The following is an 18,205-nucleotide window of genomic DNA, read 5'->3' as shown; positions in this document are numbered from 1 at the left end:
TCATTTTCGGGATAGTAAGAAACAAATACCCACTGTTCAACTACCCTTTTCCTGTGCCCAAATGAGAGAAAATGTTTTATGCACCTTATCCGACGAATCAATATACAAAATTTAAGGTTTTTCTAATGCCTTCAGAAGTATCTTGAATATCAGATAGAAAGAAAACTGAAAACTGAAAATAAAAATTTATATCATAAAAGATAAGAAATCTACCCTATTGAAGATAATGAAAGATAAAATATAGTTCTTCAAGGTTCCTTAATGAAAAGACAACAAACTGAAGATAATTTGGCCAAACTTCTAGCATCATGATAATACAGGAAACAGGTGAAGATAAATATCACTCCTTGAGAGGAAAATGAGAAACACTAAAAACACACAAGATTTTACATAAGCTTAGATTATAGTTTTGGGGATACTTGCCATCACGTTTTTTAAAAGCTTCATCGGAAATTTCATATTTCTCCACCAAAGATGTGTCTTCCAGCCAGCCACCAGAAGTTACTGATGCTGGGTCAAGATCTACAACATGCAGCCGACATCTTTTGTGACCCATCGGGCCAGAAAAAAAAAATAAACCGAACACAATATCAGTTAAAATGATTGCATAGAGAGATAGCCCCGGGTTAAAAATGACTTTTAAGGAATAAATTCTATATATATTACAAATAATTAGAAAAGAATAACCAAACAACTTAAAAACGGAATCAATATAATAGAGCAACTCTTTTTGACAATTGAAAGAAGAAATTCAACAACAAATGCACACGAGAAGAAACACGAGGAGTTATCTCACCCATTCATTGGAGAATAGAACCCAAAGGGTCTTGCATTATCACTCAGATCAGCAATTTTAGCACCTGTGTCATCATAAAGCTCAAGGGACATTGAATCTACAGAAGTACCACATTTTTTCCAGAGCTTCTCTTTCATGGCTTCCACAGTTAGCTGACCATATACATCACATAATATTAATTTGAAGAAAGAATTATCACTATAAATTATATTATTATAATAGAAAGAGTAATTGGAAGATAACAGCTCACGCACCTGAAGTGAAAATCGAACATCAGCATTGAAGCTCTTGAGATTAGAATGTGTAACATGACAGAGGACTGACTCATCCCCTTGAATTTGCAAACGAGATGCCATCAAATCAGAAGATTATTTCAATGTTGTTTCCTAGAAACCAAAAAATCAAAATGTTAAAGTATATATAATTACAAATTGACCTAGAGATGCAAAGACTATTTCGCACAAAAAAGTTGTAATAGTATTAGTTAACAAGAAAGAAACTCAACATCAAAATTATACAGAGTAGTAAATAAAACTATTCACATGATTAAGTGGTCATTTATATTAAAGCAAATAAGAATAGAGGGAGATAAAAAGAAAGGGGAGAGAGAGGAAAATATGCTCCACCATATAAGTGTCGCTTCTCCGTTAGTTACATGCCTACATTTATTCTTTATGGTTATGGGTTTGGAGTCCTTATTCAGCCACAATACCATAAGTCACCCCTTATTCAGCCACAATAGGTTCCAATACCACCATAGCCACCATGACCACCACCACACATTTTGATATCACCACATACATAATACATAATCACGAGTACCACCCCCCAAAACGGTCATCACCACCCATGATTGCCACCAGTGGCAGAACTTTATGGTTATGGGTTTGGAGTCTTTCATAGTTCAGACACATATAATGAATTGGAGGTTTGTTTTAAGGTGGTTCAAGTAGTCTTGAATTTGGGGAAGAACACACTAATGATTTTTGTGGCTTTGACAAGCGGTCTTTCAAAAAATACTCCAAAACCTTCATCTCCAAACTGTAAAATATAACAATAACCCAAATATATACTACGTACATATTAACAATCACAAATTCAAAATTCATACATCACAGTAATTATGAACTAATTTGAATCGAATATCACATGTCAAATTGTCAACCTATTCAAATCAATGATTTCAATTTCAAATAACAATATTTCTACACTATATTCAAACCTAACTCCTTAAATGGTAAAACAACAAATAGAGTTTAATTCTACACTAAAATCTGAACTTTGATCTAACATTCAATGAAAACTATAAATCTGACTTTAATCTAAAACTCCATTGATCAACCAACTTTAATTCAAATTGAATATATTTGCAATTAGTAATTAGACAAATAAGATAATTACCTTAAAAAATATTCGAGATCTAGATGAAAAACAAGGCCACAGGGGAGTGAGGGGAAAAGAGGGTTTAGCTGAATAGCAATCCTAACCCAGTATGTTCTTAGTTATTTCTATTATTTAATAAAGAGGGCCTGGATCAAAACAAACAATTAGAGTACTGATCTGCTTCTAATCTTTTCGGCGAGAAGCTGCAGGAACTATCTAAAAAACAGATCTGCCACAAGCTTAGAGGTGGTTTGTTTTAGTGGATAGAATAGGAAGATCAAATAATATCAAAGGAAAGAAGAAAGATATTGTTGAGCAAAGAATGTCTAACCTCACCACCACCAATGCAGCCACCAAGTGTCGACGTGCTGCTGACCTGCTGAGAAGAGATGACAGACTGTTGAGTGCTGGCAGAAGAAGAAAGATTTCACATTATCAGAAGGTTTGGCATTATTAGCGAAGAGAATAAAAAATAGGCCGCTGGATATATTATGAAAGGAAACACGTTCACCTGTTAATAACTAGCTTTTGTTTTAATTTACGTTGCAGATTTGTTTTTCCAGATAAGGTGTGGGTCCAGTGAACCCATACTAAATCTAAATCCACCATTGATTGCCACAAAATTCACTCTTCCCTCACTAATTACAGCCTCTTATGGTGTAGAGAGGAGGTTGAAAACCACTGAAACCATCACCACCTTGTTCATGTGACTGAGGAAAGAAAGCATTGAGGAGAGACCAAGAGAGAGAAACAGGAGAACAGAGAATAGGTGTAAGGAACTAATGGAGTCTTAAAAAAAATCAAATATTAGTTCCAATGTTAAACACTACCAAAATTTACATAACTACATGGTATCTCTATGATTATTCTAGTGTTAAGAGTATTTTAAACACCTTTTCTCATAATGTTCAACTTTCTACGAGTATTCCATTGTTAATACTCAGCCTAGGGAGCCTGCTATTGAATGGTAGTACTAGTGGCTGCAATGAACTCACCCAACCTACCCTTGATCCGTACATATGCCAGGAAAAGAAGACGGAAGCAACATGAGGACAAAACGGAGGCAGCAGCTTTTGCACAGCAGTAGCACCAACAGCACCAACAGAAGTGGTGGCAACGGTTCTGAGTCATTAAGGGATTTTGTCCTACTGCAACTGTACTTGCTACCTATGTGCTTTTGATTAAATACTTTTGTCTTTTGTAGTAGAATTGTAATTAAACCGGAGGGAGGAAATCAGTAGAAGACATCTTGAGAAATATTGAGTGGAAACTAGGGAGAGAAAGGACCCTCGCGAATGTTCTCAACATTTTGTGTTACAAGCTTTATGCTCTATCCATGGAATTAAAACTCGGCCGTTCCGTTACGTAACGGCCGTTCTGTAACCTATTTTGGATTTGCCGTTACGCGAAAACCCGTTACGTTACGGTTTGACAAAAATCACGTCTTTCTCCCCGCGACGTCCGTTACGTAACGGTGACTCGCCGCGTTAGACGTTTTTTTCTCCGTTACACCGTTCTTTTACATAAATTGACCAAAAATATTTTTGTAATTAGTTATGTAGTTTATGAAACATGATATTTCTAGTGCTTATTTGTTCACAGAATATAATAGTCACTCATATTAGGATAGATTTGGTTATATTGTCTTGATATAATACTTTTTAGACTAAAAATGTAATAATAAGGCTTAGACATGCTAACGTGGTTTTTTTCAAAAAATTCACACCGCGTTAGCCGCGATCCGTTCTATTCTTCCGTTACAAGCGATTTCCGCGACAACGCGACCGTTACCGCGAACACGACCGCATCCGCGTATTTTTTCTATGGCTCTATCAAGCAAACAATTAATATTCCTTCTATTTGTGCGTGAATATTGATGTATTATGTCAGCAGGATCTGAGTTCATCCCACTTGGTATCAGAGCAGGCACGATGCTAGCCTCACACACACAAAGGTTAGATAATATAGAACAGGGCCTGGGAGGAGTGAAAGAACAGTTGGATGGGCTTGCGAGTTCCATCGGACAGTTGGTCACCGAGGTCGCAAGCACGAGTCTGGAACAACTGAGAAACACTATTGCAGAGGAGAATCACATAGCCTTTGAAGTGGAGAGTCAGGAGAAGGGTGACAAGGTGACTTCAGCCTTTACCTTGTTGGATGGAAGGTTAAACCGTTTCCGGGAAGACCAAGACTTTCAACTAGCCCTGCTGAAAACCCAACAAGACAAGCCATGGAAGTAGCCGCCAGAATAGAAGAAAGAAACGGGGTAAATGGGCCAAGAAAATTCGAATCCACGAACCCGGGTCAAACCAAGCCACTCCCCATTTACAGTTGCAGGTCGGGCTCTTATGTCGGTGGATCAGGATATGAAACGCGTCCGAGTAGGAATTTGGGAGGCCAAACATCGTCTGTGGGAAGCCAAGCCGGCCCAACGAGTGCTTCAAAAAATGGGCCACGAGGTTCTAGTTACTCCCAGATATCCACGGCTTACCACCGATCTTCAAATCAAAACAACCGACCTTCCGGCGATTTCAAAAGGTTGACGGAAAAGCAGCTCCAAGAGAAGAAAGAGAAGGGTCTACGTTTCCGATGCGACGAGAACTGGGGGATAGGGCATGTTTGTCGGAGGAGGAAGGTGAGGAAGGTGAGGAGGACGAACACGACGACGAAGGAGACATAAATTTGCTAGTTGAACCGGTGGAGATCTCTTTGAATTCGGTTGTTGGGCTCTCGAATCAGAAAACCATGAAGTTGATAGGGGTAATAGCGCACAAAGAAGTGGTTGTAATGATCGAGCCAGGAGCAACACACAATTTCGTTTCATTGAGAGCGGTGGAAGATTTGGCGACCACCTCCGGCGGATTTGGGGTCTCCTTGGGAATTGGCCACGCAGAGGAGGGTTTTGGGCTTTACAAAGGGGTCACTCTCACGCTAGCAGGAGGTGTACAAGTAAGAGAAGATTTCCTGCACTTAATTTTGGGAAATTCAGATTTAATATTAGGTATACAATGGTTGGAGAAGTTAGGACCAGTGACTACGAATTGGAAGTCGCGGTTGATGAAGTTTCAACTAGATGGGCTGACAGTCACATTACAAGGTGACCCCTCATTGTCTCGTTCCAGAATTTCCTAAAAAGCCATGATTCGAAAAATGCGGAAGCAGTGCGGTGGAATGTTGCTCGGGTTAAATGCATTAGAAGGGAAGAACGGAGCAAAACAGGTGGATGTGGTGCACCATGAGTTTTTGCAAGGTGATCTTGAGCAGTATGATGCGTTGTTTCATATGCCGAATGGGTTGCCGCCGGTACCATTCTTTATAGATTAGATCTACAACGCTCATTTCAAGGGGGTGCAACACTTTTAAGTTTGGGCCTCTTCAAGCTTTTGAGCTTAAGCGAAGCTTTTCGATGCGGATGTCAAGACCTATGAAGCACATGTACGGCTCCTAGGTACCGTTTCCCGTACTGGGTACGGATAAGGTACAATACGGGTACGCCCAGGATACGTACCCATGGCGAATCCAAACCGGCGGGTACGCGGGTAGCTTATGGGTACGGTTTAGGTAAACTCGGGTACGGCATGGGTACGTATTTGAATAGGATTGCACATACCCATTTGAGGCCAAATTCACATTTTAGGGTTTTCAAGATCTCTCACCTCGCCGCTGTCAAGATCTCGCACCTCGCCGCTGTCAAGATCTCGCCGGCCATTGAAACCCCTCGCCACTGGTTGATTAAGGAAGAAGATGACTTTTTATTTTAACAATGGCGATGGAAGAGAAACTGGCGTGAAGAATGAAGAAGACGAAGAAGACGAAGAAGAAGAAAAAGAAGACTAGCGTGATAAAGGAATTCAAGGCCCATTCCCTTTACTATTTTATTTTTCTTTTATTTACTGTGCCTAGTTTTGTCCTTATCAAAGGGGAAAGATTCCTTTATTTATGGACAGCTGTTATCTTTTTTGGGGTTGCATTACATTTCTTTATTTATTTTTCTTTATTTATATTTTTATTCATGTATTTATTTTTCTTTATTTAAATTTTTTTGTTTATTCATGCATTTATTTTATTTATTTTATACATTGCACACAGTAGGTGAATCCGTGAATATTTTTCCTTTCAAAAAAAAAAAGGAGAATATTTTATATATTTAAAGTTAATTTTTTTTTAATGTTTTAATTTTTTTGCCGAATCCATGCCGTACCCGTTTTTTGCAATTTTGAGTTTGCCGTTTTCCGTCCCCGTACCCGTCCCAGTACCCGTCCCCGTACCCGTTTCCGTGCAACCTAGGTCAAGACACGAAGAGTCGAAGAAAAAAAAGCGCATTATTTTAAGAAATCCTTCTAGAGTACGAGTATTGCTGCTCCTTGGGCCATAACAAGGTATAAAGCCGAAGACCTCTTTGAGGTGAAGGTGTCAATTACTCAATTACACGGCAGATGGCACCTCTGGACCCAGAGGGGGATTGGGACCATCGGGGCGCTCAAGCCCTAGACCTGAACTACCACAGGGGAGAAACCGTTGGAAAGGCGCGGAGTCAAAGCCGAAGCCTTTCCAGGAAAGGTACGAAGTTGGACTAATTTGGAAACATTGGGTGGTTTAGGTTCAATCCAAGACCGGGAAAGCGGAGCACGCTATTGTGCTAAGGGAAGGGAGCAATCAAGTCAAGTCAGACCTTATAGATCTCCCCAGTTTCATAGGATGAAATAGAGAAATTAATCAGGGAAATGTTGGAAGCAAGTATTATTCGGCTTTCTACGAGCCCGTTTTCAAGCCCGGTTCTTTTGGTTAAAAAGAAAGATGGGTCCTGGCGGTTCTGCGTTGATTATCGGGCCTTAAGATACTACCAAATCAGACTAAGGGCGGAGGATACCTACTAAACAGAATTCTACACCCATGAAGGCCACTATTAATTCTTGGTCATGTCGTTCGGCTTGACAAACACACCATCGACTTTTCAATCTCTCATGAATGAGGTATTTAAGCCTTATCTTCGAAGTTTGTTTTAGTACTTTTGATGATATTGGTATATAGTCATAACCAGGAAGATCATGTTAGCCATCAAGAGTTGGTACTGAGAATGCGAGTTTGAGAAGGGAGAAGGAGAAAGTTGCGTACTTGGGCCATGTGGTATCCAGGGAAGGAGTTTCGGTGGATTTAGAGAAGGTCCAAGCCATGATCGAGAGTGGTCCACACCCAAGAATTTGAGGGAACTCCGTGGTTTTCTGGGTTTAACAGGATATTACAGAAAATTTATATCCCGTTATGCCCAAATCGTGCACCCTTTGACTGATCAATTACAAAGTGATGCTTTTTTGGGTGGTCGGAAAAAGCTACCGAAGCGTTTGAAGAGCCGAAACGCGCAATGTGTGTCGCCCCAGTGCTAGCCATGTCTGATTTGGGAAGCTATTTGTACAAGAAACCGATGTGTCGGGGATCGTGTCAGGTTTTGTAGTGATGCAGGAGGGACGACTGATTGCTTTTTACAGCAGGTTGTTGGGGCCACGAGCTCAGTGCAAGTCGATTTATGAGAAGGAACTAATGGCGGTTTGTCTCTCCATGATAAAGTGGAAGCACTACCTGCTGGGGAGGCGATTTGTGGTACGAACCGACCAACAAAGCCTTAGGTCTATCACACAACAGACTGAGATAGGGACAGATTATCAGAAGTGGGTATTGGGTAAGCAAACTTATGGTTTTCGACTTTGAGGTGCACTACAAACCGAGTTCCTCTAATCGCGTGGCGGATGGGCTCTCCACGAAAACACACGACAAGGTGGAGGTGGGTACTGTGGTGACCACGCAAAACGTGATATGGGAGACCTCAAAGCAAGAGATAGAAAATGATCCTTTAATTAAGGGGATCAAAGAAAGTTTGTTGGCATTGGCAGGAGAAAGCAAGGTGGGATTTGAGTAAAGTGAGGGCATGTTACTCTACAAGGGGAGGAAAGTAATACCCAAATCTGCTACAGCTATTCCCAACTGTTCGAGTACCTAGACAGCACGTTGGGTGGGAATGCAGTCAAGGTGAAGACCTTTCTACGCCTGGCTCAAGTTTGGTTTTGGCCCGGAATGTGCAAGTACGAGTACGTAGAACGATGTGAAGTATGCCAAGGAAATAAAGCATCACAACAAAATCCGGCAGGGCTACTTCACCCGCTCCCTAATCTCACCCAAGTATGGGACGACATCTCTATAGTGAAGGACGTGACTGCGTACGTAAGACAATGTGAAGTATGCTAAGAAAATAAATCATCACAACAGAATCCGGCGGGGCTACTTCAGCCGCTCCCTAATCTCACCTAAGTATGGGTCGACATCTCTATGGTTTTCACTGAGGGGATGCCCATGTCCAAAGGGGGTGATACTATTTTTGTGGTGGTTTATCGACTCTCGAAATATGCACATTTCATTGGGCTGCGCCACCCTTTATTGCCCTAACAGTGGCGGAAGCATTTAAAAGAGAGGTTGTACGTCTACATGGATTTTCATCATCTATTGTATCTAGGGGTGCAAATGGGCTGAGACTCTCAATAAACTACTCGGGTTCCGGCTCGATTAAAGCTCTTTCATGTTCGTTTATTTAATAAATGAGTCGTGTTTGAACAACTTTTGAAGCTCGTTTAATAAACGAGCTTGAACATGAACATACATATGCTTGCTCATTTATGTTCATGAACAAGTCCTTTATTTATGTTCATGAACAAGCTCGTCTATTTGTGTTCATAATCAAAATTTCCATACATTATTGTATGATCATAGATAAAAATCGTATTCTGACTTTAATTTTAACAACCAAAAAAATATATAATAGAATAAAAATATTTAAAATTTAAATGGCTAAACCAGTGCACATTCAAAATTATGTTTTCAAATGTTAAACTTTAAAATGCAAAGCTCGTTTACGAACTCGGCTCGGTTAATAAACGAGAAATTTATGAACCGCTCACGAACACAAAATCTCTTAAACGAACCGAGGTTGAACAGATTTTTGAGCTCGACTGAAAGCTCAAACTCGGGATCAGGCTCGGGCTCGGGCTCGGGCTCGAGCTCACCTAAATTAAATGAACATAAACATGAACAGGGTAGTACTCACCTCGGCTTGTTTGCACCCCTAATTGTATCCGACCATGATCGCGTGCTCTCAAGTGTGTTTTGGAAGGAGTTGTTTCGTTTACAAGGCAATGCACTAAATAGGAGTACAACTTACCATCCCCAAACCGATGGGAAAACAGAGGTAGTGAACAAAAGACTTGAGACGTACTTGAGGTGTTTTGCTTCGGGGCACCAAAAGGCTTGGGCAAGGTGGCTCTCTTGGACTGAGTTATCTTGTAATCGAAGGAATTATGTCCTTAGAAATTTCCGGCAATTACTAAATATAAATAGGAATTAATTATGAAGATAATAAGTTAATTATGTTATTAATCATACTTGCTTGCTTGAGAATAAATGTGATTACTAGGACAATATTGATTGGGCCTACAACTAAAATATATTAATCCTATGAGGTCACACTGTAATGAACTCAGTCACTCACTCAAGTTAGGATAAAGGAAGGTTGTTATATTAAAGGATAAAGCTTCAAGCTTGCAATTTTACAAGTATTCTGAGAACTTTCGAGAGGCCCTCTACTCTCCCTATTCAGCCAAATACATTCAACATACCCTGCTCATTTCCTCCCCTCCCTATTTAATTGATAACTACTATAATAAGACAAAACTCATTAACAAAAAGTATCAGGACAGAGACTGCAATTGGGGTGCCTCCACTAAGTGGGGTGGTGCCTTCCTTCTGACGTGGTAGCTGCAGTGTCTGCTCCAACCTTGTCCTGTAGCGCTGACTGTTTCTTCTTCCTCCTTGTATACACTTGGAATGTAGGAGCGTCCCCCTGGTGCATTGCAATACTCCCTCCCAAATTATGCACCTTGTCCTCAAGGTGGAAGTCAGGAAATCGCTGTGTGATCATGATTGCCTCTTCCCAGGTGGCCTCAAATGTAGGCAGTCCCTTCCACTTCACTAAGACTTCTGTTCCTCCGGTACTTCCCTTTCGAATTTCCAGCAACTCTTCTGGCACGGTGAGTAGCTCTAACTCTGAATTGAGTTGCTCTGGAATGTTTGGGGCCACGGTGGTAGTGCCAACAGCCCGCTTGAGCTGCGATATGTGAAACACTGGGTGCAGCTTGCATGTGGCAGGTAACAGGAGTTTATAGGCCACCTTGCCCATCCTTTGAGTGACTTGGAACGGACCATAGTACCTTGCAGCAAGCTTCTCGAAGGGTCTCTTGGCTAAGGACTTTTGTCGGTACGGCTGCAGTTTCAGATAGACCATGTCCCCCACCTCGAACTCATCCTCTCTTCTTTTGCGATCTGCATACTCCTTCATTCTCTGTTGGGCTCTGATCAAATTCAACTGGAGCTCATCCAACATAAAATCTCGTTCTTGCAACCTCTCCTCCAGGCTCCCCACGACAGTGTGCTGCTGGCTTAACTTCATAAGTCTGGGGGGTTCTCTCCCGTACACCACCTTGAATGGACATACTTTAGTTGAGCTGTGCGGGGTGGTGTTGTACGAAAACTCTGCCCATGGAAGCCATTTAGCCCAAGCTCTCGGCTGGCTGGAAGCAAAACAACGAAGGTAGGTCTCCAACTTCTTGTTAACTACCTCAGTTTGGCCGTCCGTTTGAGGGTGGTAAGCCGTGCTTCGCTTGAGTGATGTGCCCTGTAGGCGAAAAAGTTCCCTCCAAAATATACTTAAGAAAATCCGATCACGATCAGAGAGGATGGAGGATGGGAACCCATGTAGCCTGACTATCTCTTTGACAAACGCATCAGCTACGGTTACCGCTGTAAAAGGATGGCGTAGGCCAATGAAATGGCCGTATTTCGACAGGCGATCAACCACTACTAAGATGGTGTCCACCCCTTTAGACAGTGGGAGACCCTCAATGAAGTCCATGGATACTTCATCCCAAATGAGTGACGGTGCCGGCAGTGGTTGGAGCAATCCGGCTGGGCTCAACTGAGACAGCTTGTTTCTCTGACAAATCTCACATTTCCTCACATACTCAGTCACGTCCCTTCGCATGCCAGCCCAAAACCATTCTTGTGCTATTCTCAAGTAAGTCTTCACCTCCCCTGTATGTCCTCCCACTGCTGAATCATGATACTCTTTTAACAACTTGGGAATGAAAGTGGATGTCTTAGGAATCACATACCTCTGCTTATAGACGAGTTTCCCATCTATCAATTCGAAACCCGCTCTCCCTACCCCTGATAATACCTCCTGTTTCACCCCTTGGAGTGTTACATCTCGTTCCACCTCTCTCTCTAGGGCTGTCCAGTCCACCCCTTTATGCGACTCAAGTGTACTCAAGGCAAACTCCCCTTCTGTTTTGCGTGACAGTGCATCGGCCACTCGATTAGAGGAGCCCGGTTTGTACTGAATTTCAAAATCAAACCCCATCAGCTTACTCACCCATTTCTGATAATCGGCGCCGACCTCCCTTTGTTGTGTGATGAATCTCAAGCTCTGTTGATCACTACGCACTATGAAACGCCGACCCAAAAGGTAATGCTTCCATTTCAATACGGACAAGCACACAGCCATAAGTTCCTTCTCGTAGACCGACTTGGTCTGTGCTCTTGGTCCCAACAGGCGGCTAAAGAATGCCACTGGTCGCCCTCCCTGCATCAGTACGGCCCCAAGGCCATAACCCGAGGCGTCCGTCTCTACCACAAACTCTTTTCTGAAATCCGGCATTGTGAGCACAGGAGCAGCACTCATGGCCTTCTTGAGAGCCTCAAAAGCTTCGGTGGCTCTGGTGGACCACCCAAATGCGTCTTTTTTCAGTTGCTCGGTTAAGGGTTGCGCGAGTTGTGCGTAACGAGCAATGAACTTCCGGTAGTAACCCGTTAATCCCAAGAACCCTCGAAGTTCCTTCAGATTTTTGGGTTGAGGCCAGTCGAGCATGGCCCTAACCTTTTCCATATCGACCTCCACCCCTTGATCGGATACAACATGTCCCAAATAGGCCACTCTATCCCTGCCGAATTCGCATTTCTTATAGTTGGCATATAGCTGATGGGTTTTGAGTACGCCCAAGACCAAGCGCAAATGCTCCACATGCTCCTCCCAACTTGCACTGTAAATTAAAATATCATCAAAAAACACCAAAACAAACTTGCGTAGATATGGTTTAAAGACTTCATTCATGAGGGATTGAAAAGTTGCCGGAGCGTTAGTCAATCCGAAAGGCATCACCAAAAATTCATAATGCCCTTCGTGTGTCCGGAATGCCGTTTTCGGGGTGTCTTCGGGTCTGACCCGGATCTGATGGTAACCTGCCTTGAGATCAAGCTTAGAGAATATTGTTGCGCCATGTAATTCATCCAAAAGCTCATCGATAATTGGGATGGGGTACTTGTCTGGAATGGTTTCTCGGTTCAAAGCTCGGTAATCAACACAAAAACGCCACGAGCCGTCTTTTTTCTTCACGAGAAGTACTGGGCTCGAAAAAGGGCTAGTTGAGGGCTTGATGATACCGGCAGTCAGCATTTCTTTGATCAAGCGCTCGATTTCATCCTTTTGAAACTGGGGGTACCTATACGGTCTGACCCCGACCGGATTGCTTCCCTCCTTCAAAACAATCGAGTGTTCATGGCTACGTGGTGGTGGTAACCCTTCCGGCATCTCGAACACCCCACGAAACTCTGTTAGAAGCTCCTGCAGAAACAGTGGCACATCAACTTTCAGGTCCCCCCCATTCTCTCTTTCCAACCGGTTCAACTCCACCAACACTCCAGCTCCCTCTTTCATAAGTGTCCGCATCATTGATCGGAGCGATATTTTTGCTCGAACCAGCGACGGATCCCCTCTCAAGGTCACCGTTTGCCCCTCCACCTGGTACCTCATAACATGAGTTTTCCAGTCAGTGTTTACCACTCCCAACTTCTCGAGCCATTGCACCCCTAAGATCAGGTCTGAATGCCCCAAATTCAACGGTAAGAAATCCTCCCTTATCACTATTCCTCCTTCCAACTTTAATTCCACCCCAGGGCACAATCCCGTTCCCCGCACTGACTCTCCGTTGCCAAGAGACACGCCAAACCCCCCTGAATCTGTAACCGGTACCTTGAGAGCTTTTACGGCGGCCACGGAGATAAAATTATGGGTGGCTCCCGGATCAATCATCACTACCACCTCCTGGCCCGCAAGCCGTCCCCGTAGCTTCATCGTCTTCGGGTCAGTCAGCCCGACCACGGAGTTCAAGGATATGTGGGTGGGGGATTCCTCCGGTGAGTCTGGTGATAACTCTTCCTCTTCCTCCGCCGCCCATTCATCTTCATCCACCAAAATCACACTCAGCTCCTTCCTCTTGCATACATGCCCAATTCCCCATTTGTCATCACACCTAAAACAGAGGCCTCTCGCCTTCTTTTCCGCCAACTCCCTCTCTGTGAGTCGCTTCACCTCGCCGGCACCGCGAAGAGGTTTTGTCGTCGGCCGGCTATAGTTGGTGGAAGCTTGTGAGCCGACGAACGAACTCGCCCCTCCTTGAAATTTCGAAGCTTGGTTGGTATGACTCCCTACAGAAGAGTTTTGCCCCCCTTGAGGTTTAATTAACCCATTTTCAACATTCGACCCGTTTCCCCCTTGTAAACTTGAGTTGCGGTTATAGATAGAAAAAGACCCGGTGCGGGCCTGACTCACTGGTGGCCCACTCTTCTTGGGTCCATTCACCCGAACCCGTTCTTCAATCCGGGTTGCTACATCCATGGCCTGGTCCAAGTCATATGGGTTGAGCAGCCTTAATTCTACCTTGATCTCCTCCTTGAGCCCATTAATGAACTGGCCCATTAATAAGCTTTCTGGAACGTCTGTTAAGGGTGACGCCGTCTCAATGAACTTCTTTCGGTACTCAGCGACGGTGGAGGTCTGAGTAGTGGCTAACCACTGCTCGTGGAGAGATCCGGTGTGCATTGGTCGAAAGTGCTGTAGAAGCTTCCTCTTCAAGTCCTCCCACTTCCTTAATGGTCGGCGGCCATTCTCCCACCTAAACCACAACAGTGCATCTCCCTCCATATAAACCACCGCAGCTTCCACCCTCTCTTCGTCGTTCAGACGATAGATGTCGAAATACTTCTCACTCCTTAGAATCCACCCATCGGGGTCACTTCCATCAAAGTACGGCATCTCCAGCTTACGATACTTCCACTTCCGACCACCCTCAAAACCGCCATCTCCTCCGATTCCCGAGTCTGCCGCCTCCTCGTCTCCTCCTGGTGGTTTCTTCCCCTTCATCCACTCCCTCATTTCCTCCTGGAATTTTACTTGTTGGCTTTTGATCTCCGCTACCTGTTCTACTTGCGTATCACGAAAACGGTTCAGCCGGCCTTCCCACAAGGAGATTGTTTCGGCCAGCTTGTCATTGTTCCTCTGCGCCTCTGCCTCTGCTTCCCCTGCTCGTTGGGTTTGTTCGTGGATGGTGTCCTTCAGCCCACTCATCTGTTGAGCTACTGCTTCAGCCACTATGCGACCAATGGTCTCCGCGAACCCATCTAGCCGGCCTTCTAAGGAACCGAGTCGTTCCCTTACTTCTCCGATAGCTTGCTCTGTCACATCCAAACGTTGGGTGTTCGAGGCCGGCATCATTAACCGGCTCTGATACCAAGTTTGTAATGAACTCAGTCACTCACTCAAGTTAGGATAAAGGAAGGTTGTTATATTAAAGGATAAAGCTTCAAGCTTGCAATTTTACAAGTATTCTGAGAACTTTCGAGAGGCCCTCTACTCTCCCTATTCAGCCAAATACATTCAACATACCCTGCTCATTTCCTCCCCTCCCTATTTAATTGATAACTACTATAATAAGACAAAACTCATTAACAAAAAGTATCAGGACAGAGACTGCAATTGGGGTGCCTCCACTAAGTGGGGTGGTGCCTTCCTTCTGACGTGGTAGCTGCAGTGTCTGCTCCAACCTTGTCCTGTAGCGCTGACTGTTTCTTCTTCCTCCTTGTATACACTTGGAATGTAGGAGCGTCCCCCTGGTGCATTGCACACACATATAAGCACTAATGGGAATGGGGACCCAAAAGGCCCTATGGCAACCGGCCTACTAAGAGAAATAAGGTTGGGCTCTGTTTTCCTGTTAATCTAAAACTCTCACATTATAAGAGTTATAATGTCAGGAATTTAGTATAAACGTTCATTCAATATCTGACACAAAAACCCTAACTCATTCTCTGAAACGCCGTTCTTCCCAAACAAAGCAAGAGATTAATTGTGATCGTTCTCTTCCGTACTAGCATACGTTGGATTCAATTGTTGCTTGTGGACTAAGTAGAGGAGAAACGAGTGGGGCTCTCAGATCTTCGAAGCTTGCTTACGAACGGGAGAACACACTACAGAAGTGATTCTTCTTTCATCATAATCAGATTCATATTATTGTTATGCATGTTATCCTGTGATAGATGTTAGGAAATTGTTTCCCGAAATTCCGTTTTATGCATTTATATTATCCTACAGTGGTATCAGTTTTAGCCTCATGCATAATATTTTATGATCATGATTGTATGCAATGTTATTATTTTGATTCAATCACGGGAAGATGTATTTATGGCTTGAATTTGCATAATTGATATATGATATTAATTAATTGGAAATAATAAATCGTGGTTTATTTAATTTATGCTCAAAATAAATTTATTCCAAATTTTTAATATGGGGCCGAAATTAACAGTTAATTTCACACAAAAATTTTCGGATTTTTTATTATTAAATTCGTTAGATTTTAAATTATTTATTGGTTAATAAGATTAATCATGAAAATAATTTGTTAACAATTAAAGATTTGATTTTTAATTTGTTAAATAAATCTACTGATCATCCCATAATTATTATACAATAGCCGGATTTTTTTTGTAATTTTTCCACTATTTTTCGAAATTTTTGTATATAAATTATTGAATTTGGTTAATTTTTATGTTTAATTCGATTAATCATAAAATTTAAGGATAACAATTAAAATTTTTGATTTATTTGTTAAGAAAATTCAATAGATCAGCCTAATAATTAAATTCTACTTTTTTGGAAAATAATTGTTACTATTCTGAATTTTTGAAATAAAATAAGAAATTATGCCCTAAATTTTGAATTCTTGTTAATTTAATTTTAATAAAGATTTAAAATTGAAATCTAACTCTTAACAAACCTAAAATTCAGTTTAAGGTTTGTTGATTTATTCAAAATTTCTAGCATAATTTTTGGACTATTAAACCCTAATTAAAAAATTTAATCTTTAAACAAAGGGAGCGATTTCCTTCAATATTGTTTAAAGAACGTCAAATTCCCAAAATGCGCCACTTTTTAACTTAATTCCCACCATACCGTCCACGTCAGCATTAAAACCGGTCTCTTTTTTTTTTAACGAAGCGACACTAAACCGCTATCTCAGATAGCGGTTGACTTAAGTAAACCGCTATCTGAGATAGCGGTTTATAATCACGTACTATTTATAAATGGTAAAAAAAAAACTGCATCACCTAGGGGTCGAACCCACGACCTTTTGCTTAGGAAACAAACACTCTATCCACTGAGCTACAGACACTAATGTTGATAAGTTAAATTTGGAAATGTTTATAATTAATATTAATAAATGGTTAAAAAGAAATAAACACATCAGGTAGGATTCGAACCCACGACCTCCTGCGTAGAAACAACACACTCTATCCACTGAGCTACAGACACAATTGATGTCACAAGAGGTTACTTCTAAATTATATTTCTATTTAAACTGTAATTCATGTTAAAAATAATTTACAATTAAGTAAACCGCCATCTGAGATAGCGGTTTTGTTTTAATACAAACCGCTATCTGAGATAGCGGTTTATAACATTGAACCGCCATCTGAGATGGCGGTTTGCTTTAAAACGAAACCGCTATCTCATATAGCGGTTCAATGCTGAACCGGAAAAAAAAATTACTTCTCTTTCTCCCTTGCTTACGTGGACGGTATGGTGGGAAATAACTTAAAAAGTAACGTATTTAGGGAATTGTTGGATCTTTATGCAATATTGAAGGAAATCGCTCAACAAAGGTTGGATAAAGATTAATTTAAATTGGCAATTATTGCACAATTTAAATGAAATTGCCCACCATGGCTGGGTGGCACCACCTGCGACGGTGGAGCCACGTTGGAGGGCGGCTTAGGGCGGTAGGCAAGACCAAGGGACGGTGGCTCACCGGCGGCATAGCAGCGGCGAACAGCGCATGTTTGACGTGCGTTGCTCGCGTCGCTGTCAGCCTGGCCGCGTTGGTGGCTCTTGCTGTCGGCATGGTCTAGTTACTGGAGTCAACCGGCGAGGTCACGTTTTCTCGGCCGCAGATGCTGGCCGGCGGCCCTGATGGTGCTGGTTGGCGAGTGCGTCGAAGTTTTAAGGTGTTGAGGTTACTGCGATTTTGCTGCTGCAGTTACATTAAAAAAAAGGGAAATTGAAAATCAGTTTGACATTGCATTAAAAGGAAAATCTGATTTTCCTAAACAAGATCCGAATATTGAAAAAAAAAATTTGAAAAGATGGAAATTATTTTAATTTGGCTTTTCTAAATTTAAAATAGTCTTATTTTTTAGTAATTTGAAAAGAAAAAAAATTGGAAAATCATATTTTCTATGTTTTGAGCATAAATCAATAAATTTCCTTTAAATGTAAATTTGTGATTAATAAAATTATTCTAGCCATATTTAAATAGTAATTGGATTAAAATATAAAGTTTCCTAAATAATATTAAACTTAACAGTTAATAAGTAATTGGTTTTTAATATATTATGATATTATATGCGTGTATGAATATATATGATATTTTGTTACAGGCAAGTGACTAGTATGGCCCAAAATAGGATAGAAAATACGATCTGCGTATCGTTTTGTATTCTTGTAAATTTTGAAATACGATCTGCGCATCGTTTTGTATTGTTGTAATTATAAAGTTTTATTTTAAGCACAATGGAGTAAGAAGGTTCAATCAG

At 41.8% G+C, this 18,205-nt stretch overlaps 1 protein-coding gene across 3 annotated transcripts in view; it reads right to left on the bottom strand.

Annotated features, from left to right (window-relative positions):
- The window catches only part of LOC110803187 (tubulin-folding cofactor B), a 35,959-nt gene that overhangs the window by 7,365 nt on the left and 10,389 nt on the right, over positions 1 to 18,205 (bottom strand). Inside the window, exons 2-5 of one of the 3 annotated variants that reach the window (XM_022008674.2) lie at positions 2,511 to 2,558; positions 1,051 to 1,182; positions 797 to 948; positions 424 to 542 (exon numbers count right to left, since the gene is read on the bottom strand). In XM_022008674.2, the coding sequence (XP_021864366.1) occupies positions 424 to 542; positions 797 to 948; positions 1,051 to 1,152 (373 nt within the window). In that variant the 5' untranslated portion in view covers positions 1,153 to 1,182; positions 2,511 to 2,558. The remainder of the gene's footprint in view (positions 1 to 423; positions 543 to 796; positions 949 to 1,050; positions 1,183 to 2,510; positions 2,559 to 18,205) is intronic. The other 2 variants (XM_022008675.2, XM_022008676.2) reach the window with 2 other exon arrangements.

The sequence above is a fragment of the Spinacia oleracea genome, chromosome 2 (genome assembly GCF_020520425.1).
Source record: "Spinacia oleracea cultivar Varoflay chromosome 2, BTI_SOV_V1, whole genome shotgun sequence".
NCBI lineage: Eukaryota > Viridiplantae > Streptophyta > Magnoliopsida > Caryophyllales > Amaranthaceae > Spinacia > Spinacia oleracea.
The sequence above is the reverse complement of the archived record's forward strand: the minus strand, read 5'-3'. Positions and strand labels throughout refer to the sequence as shown.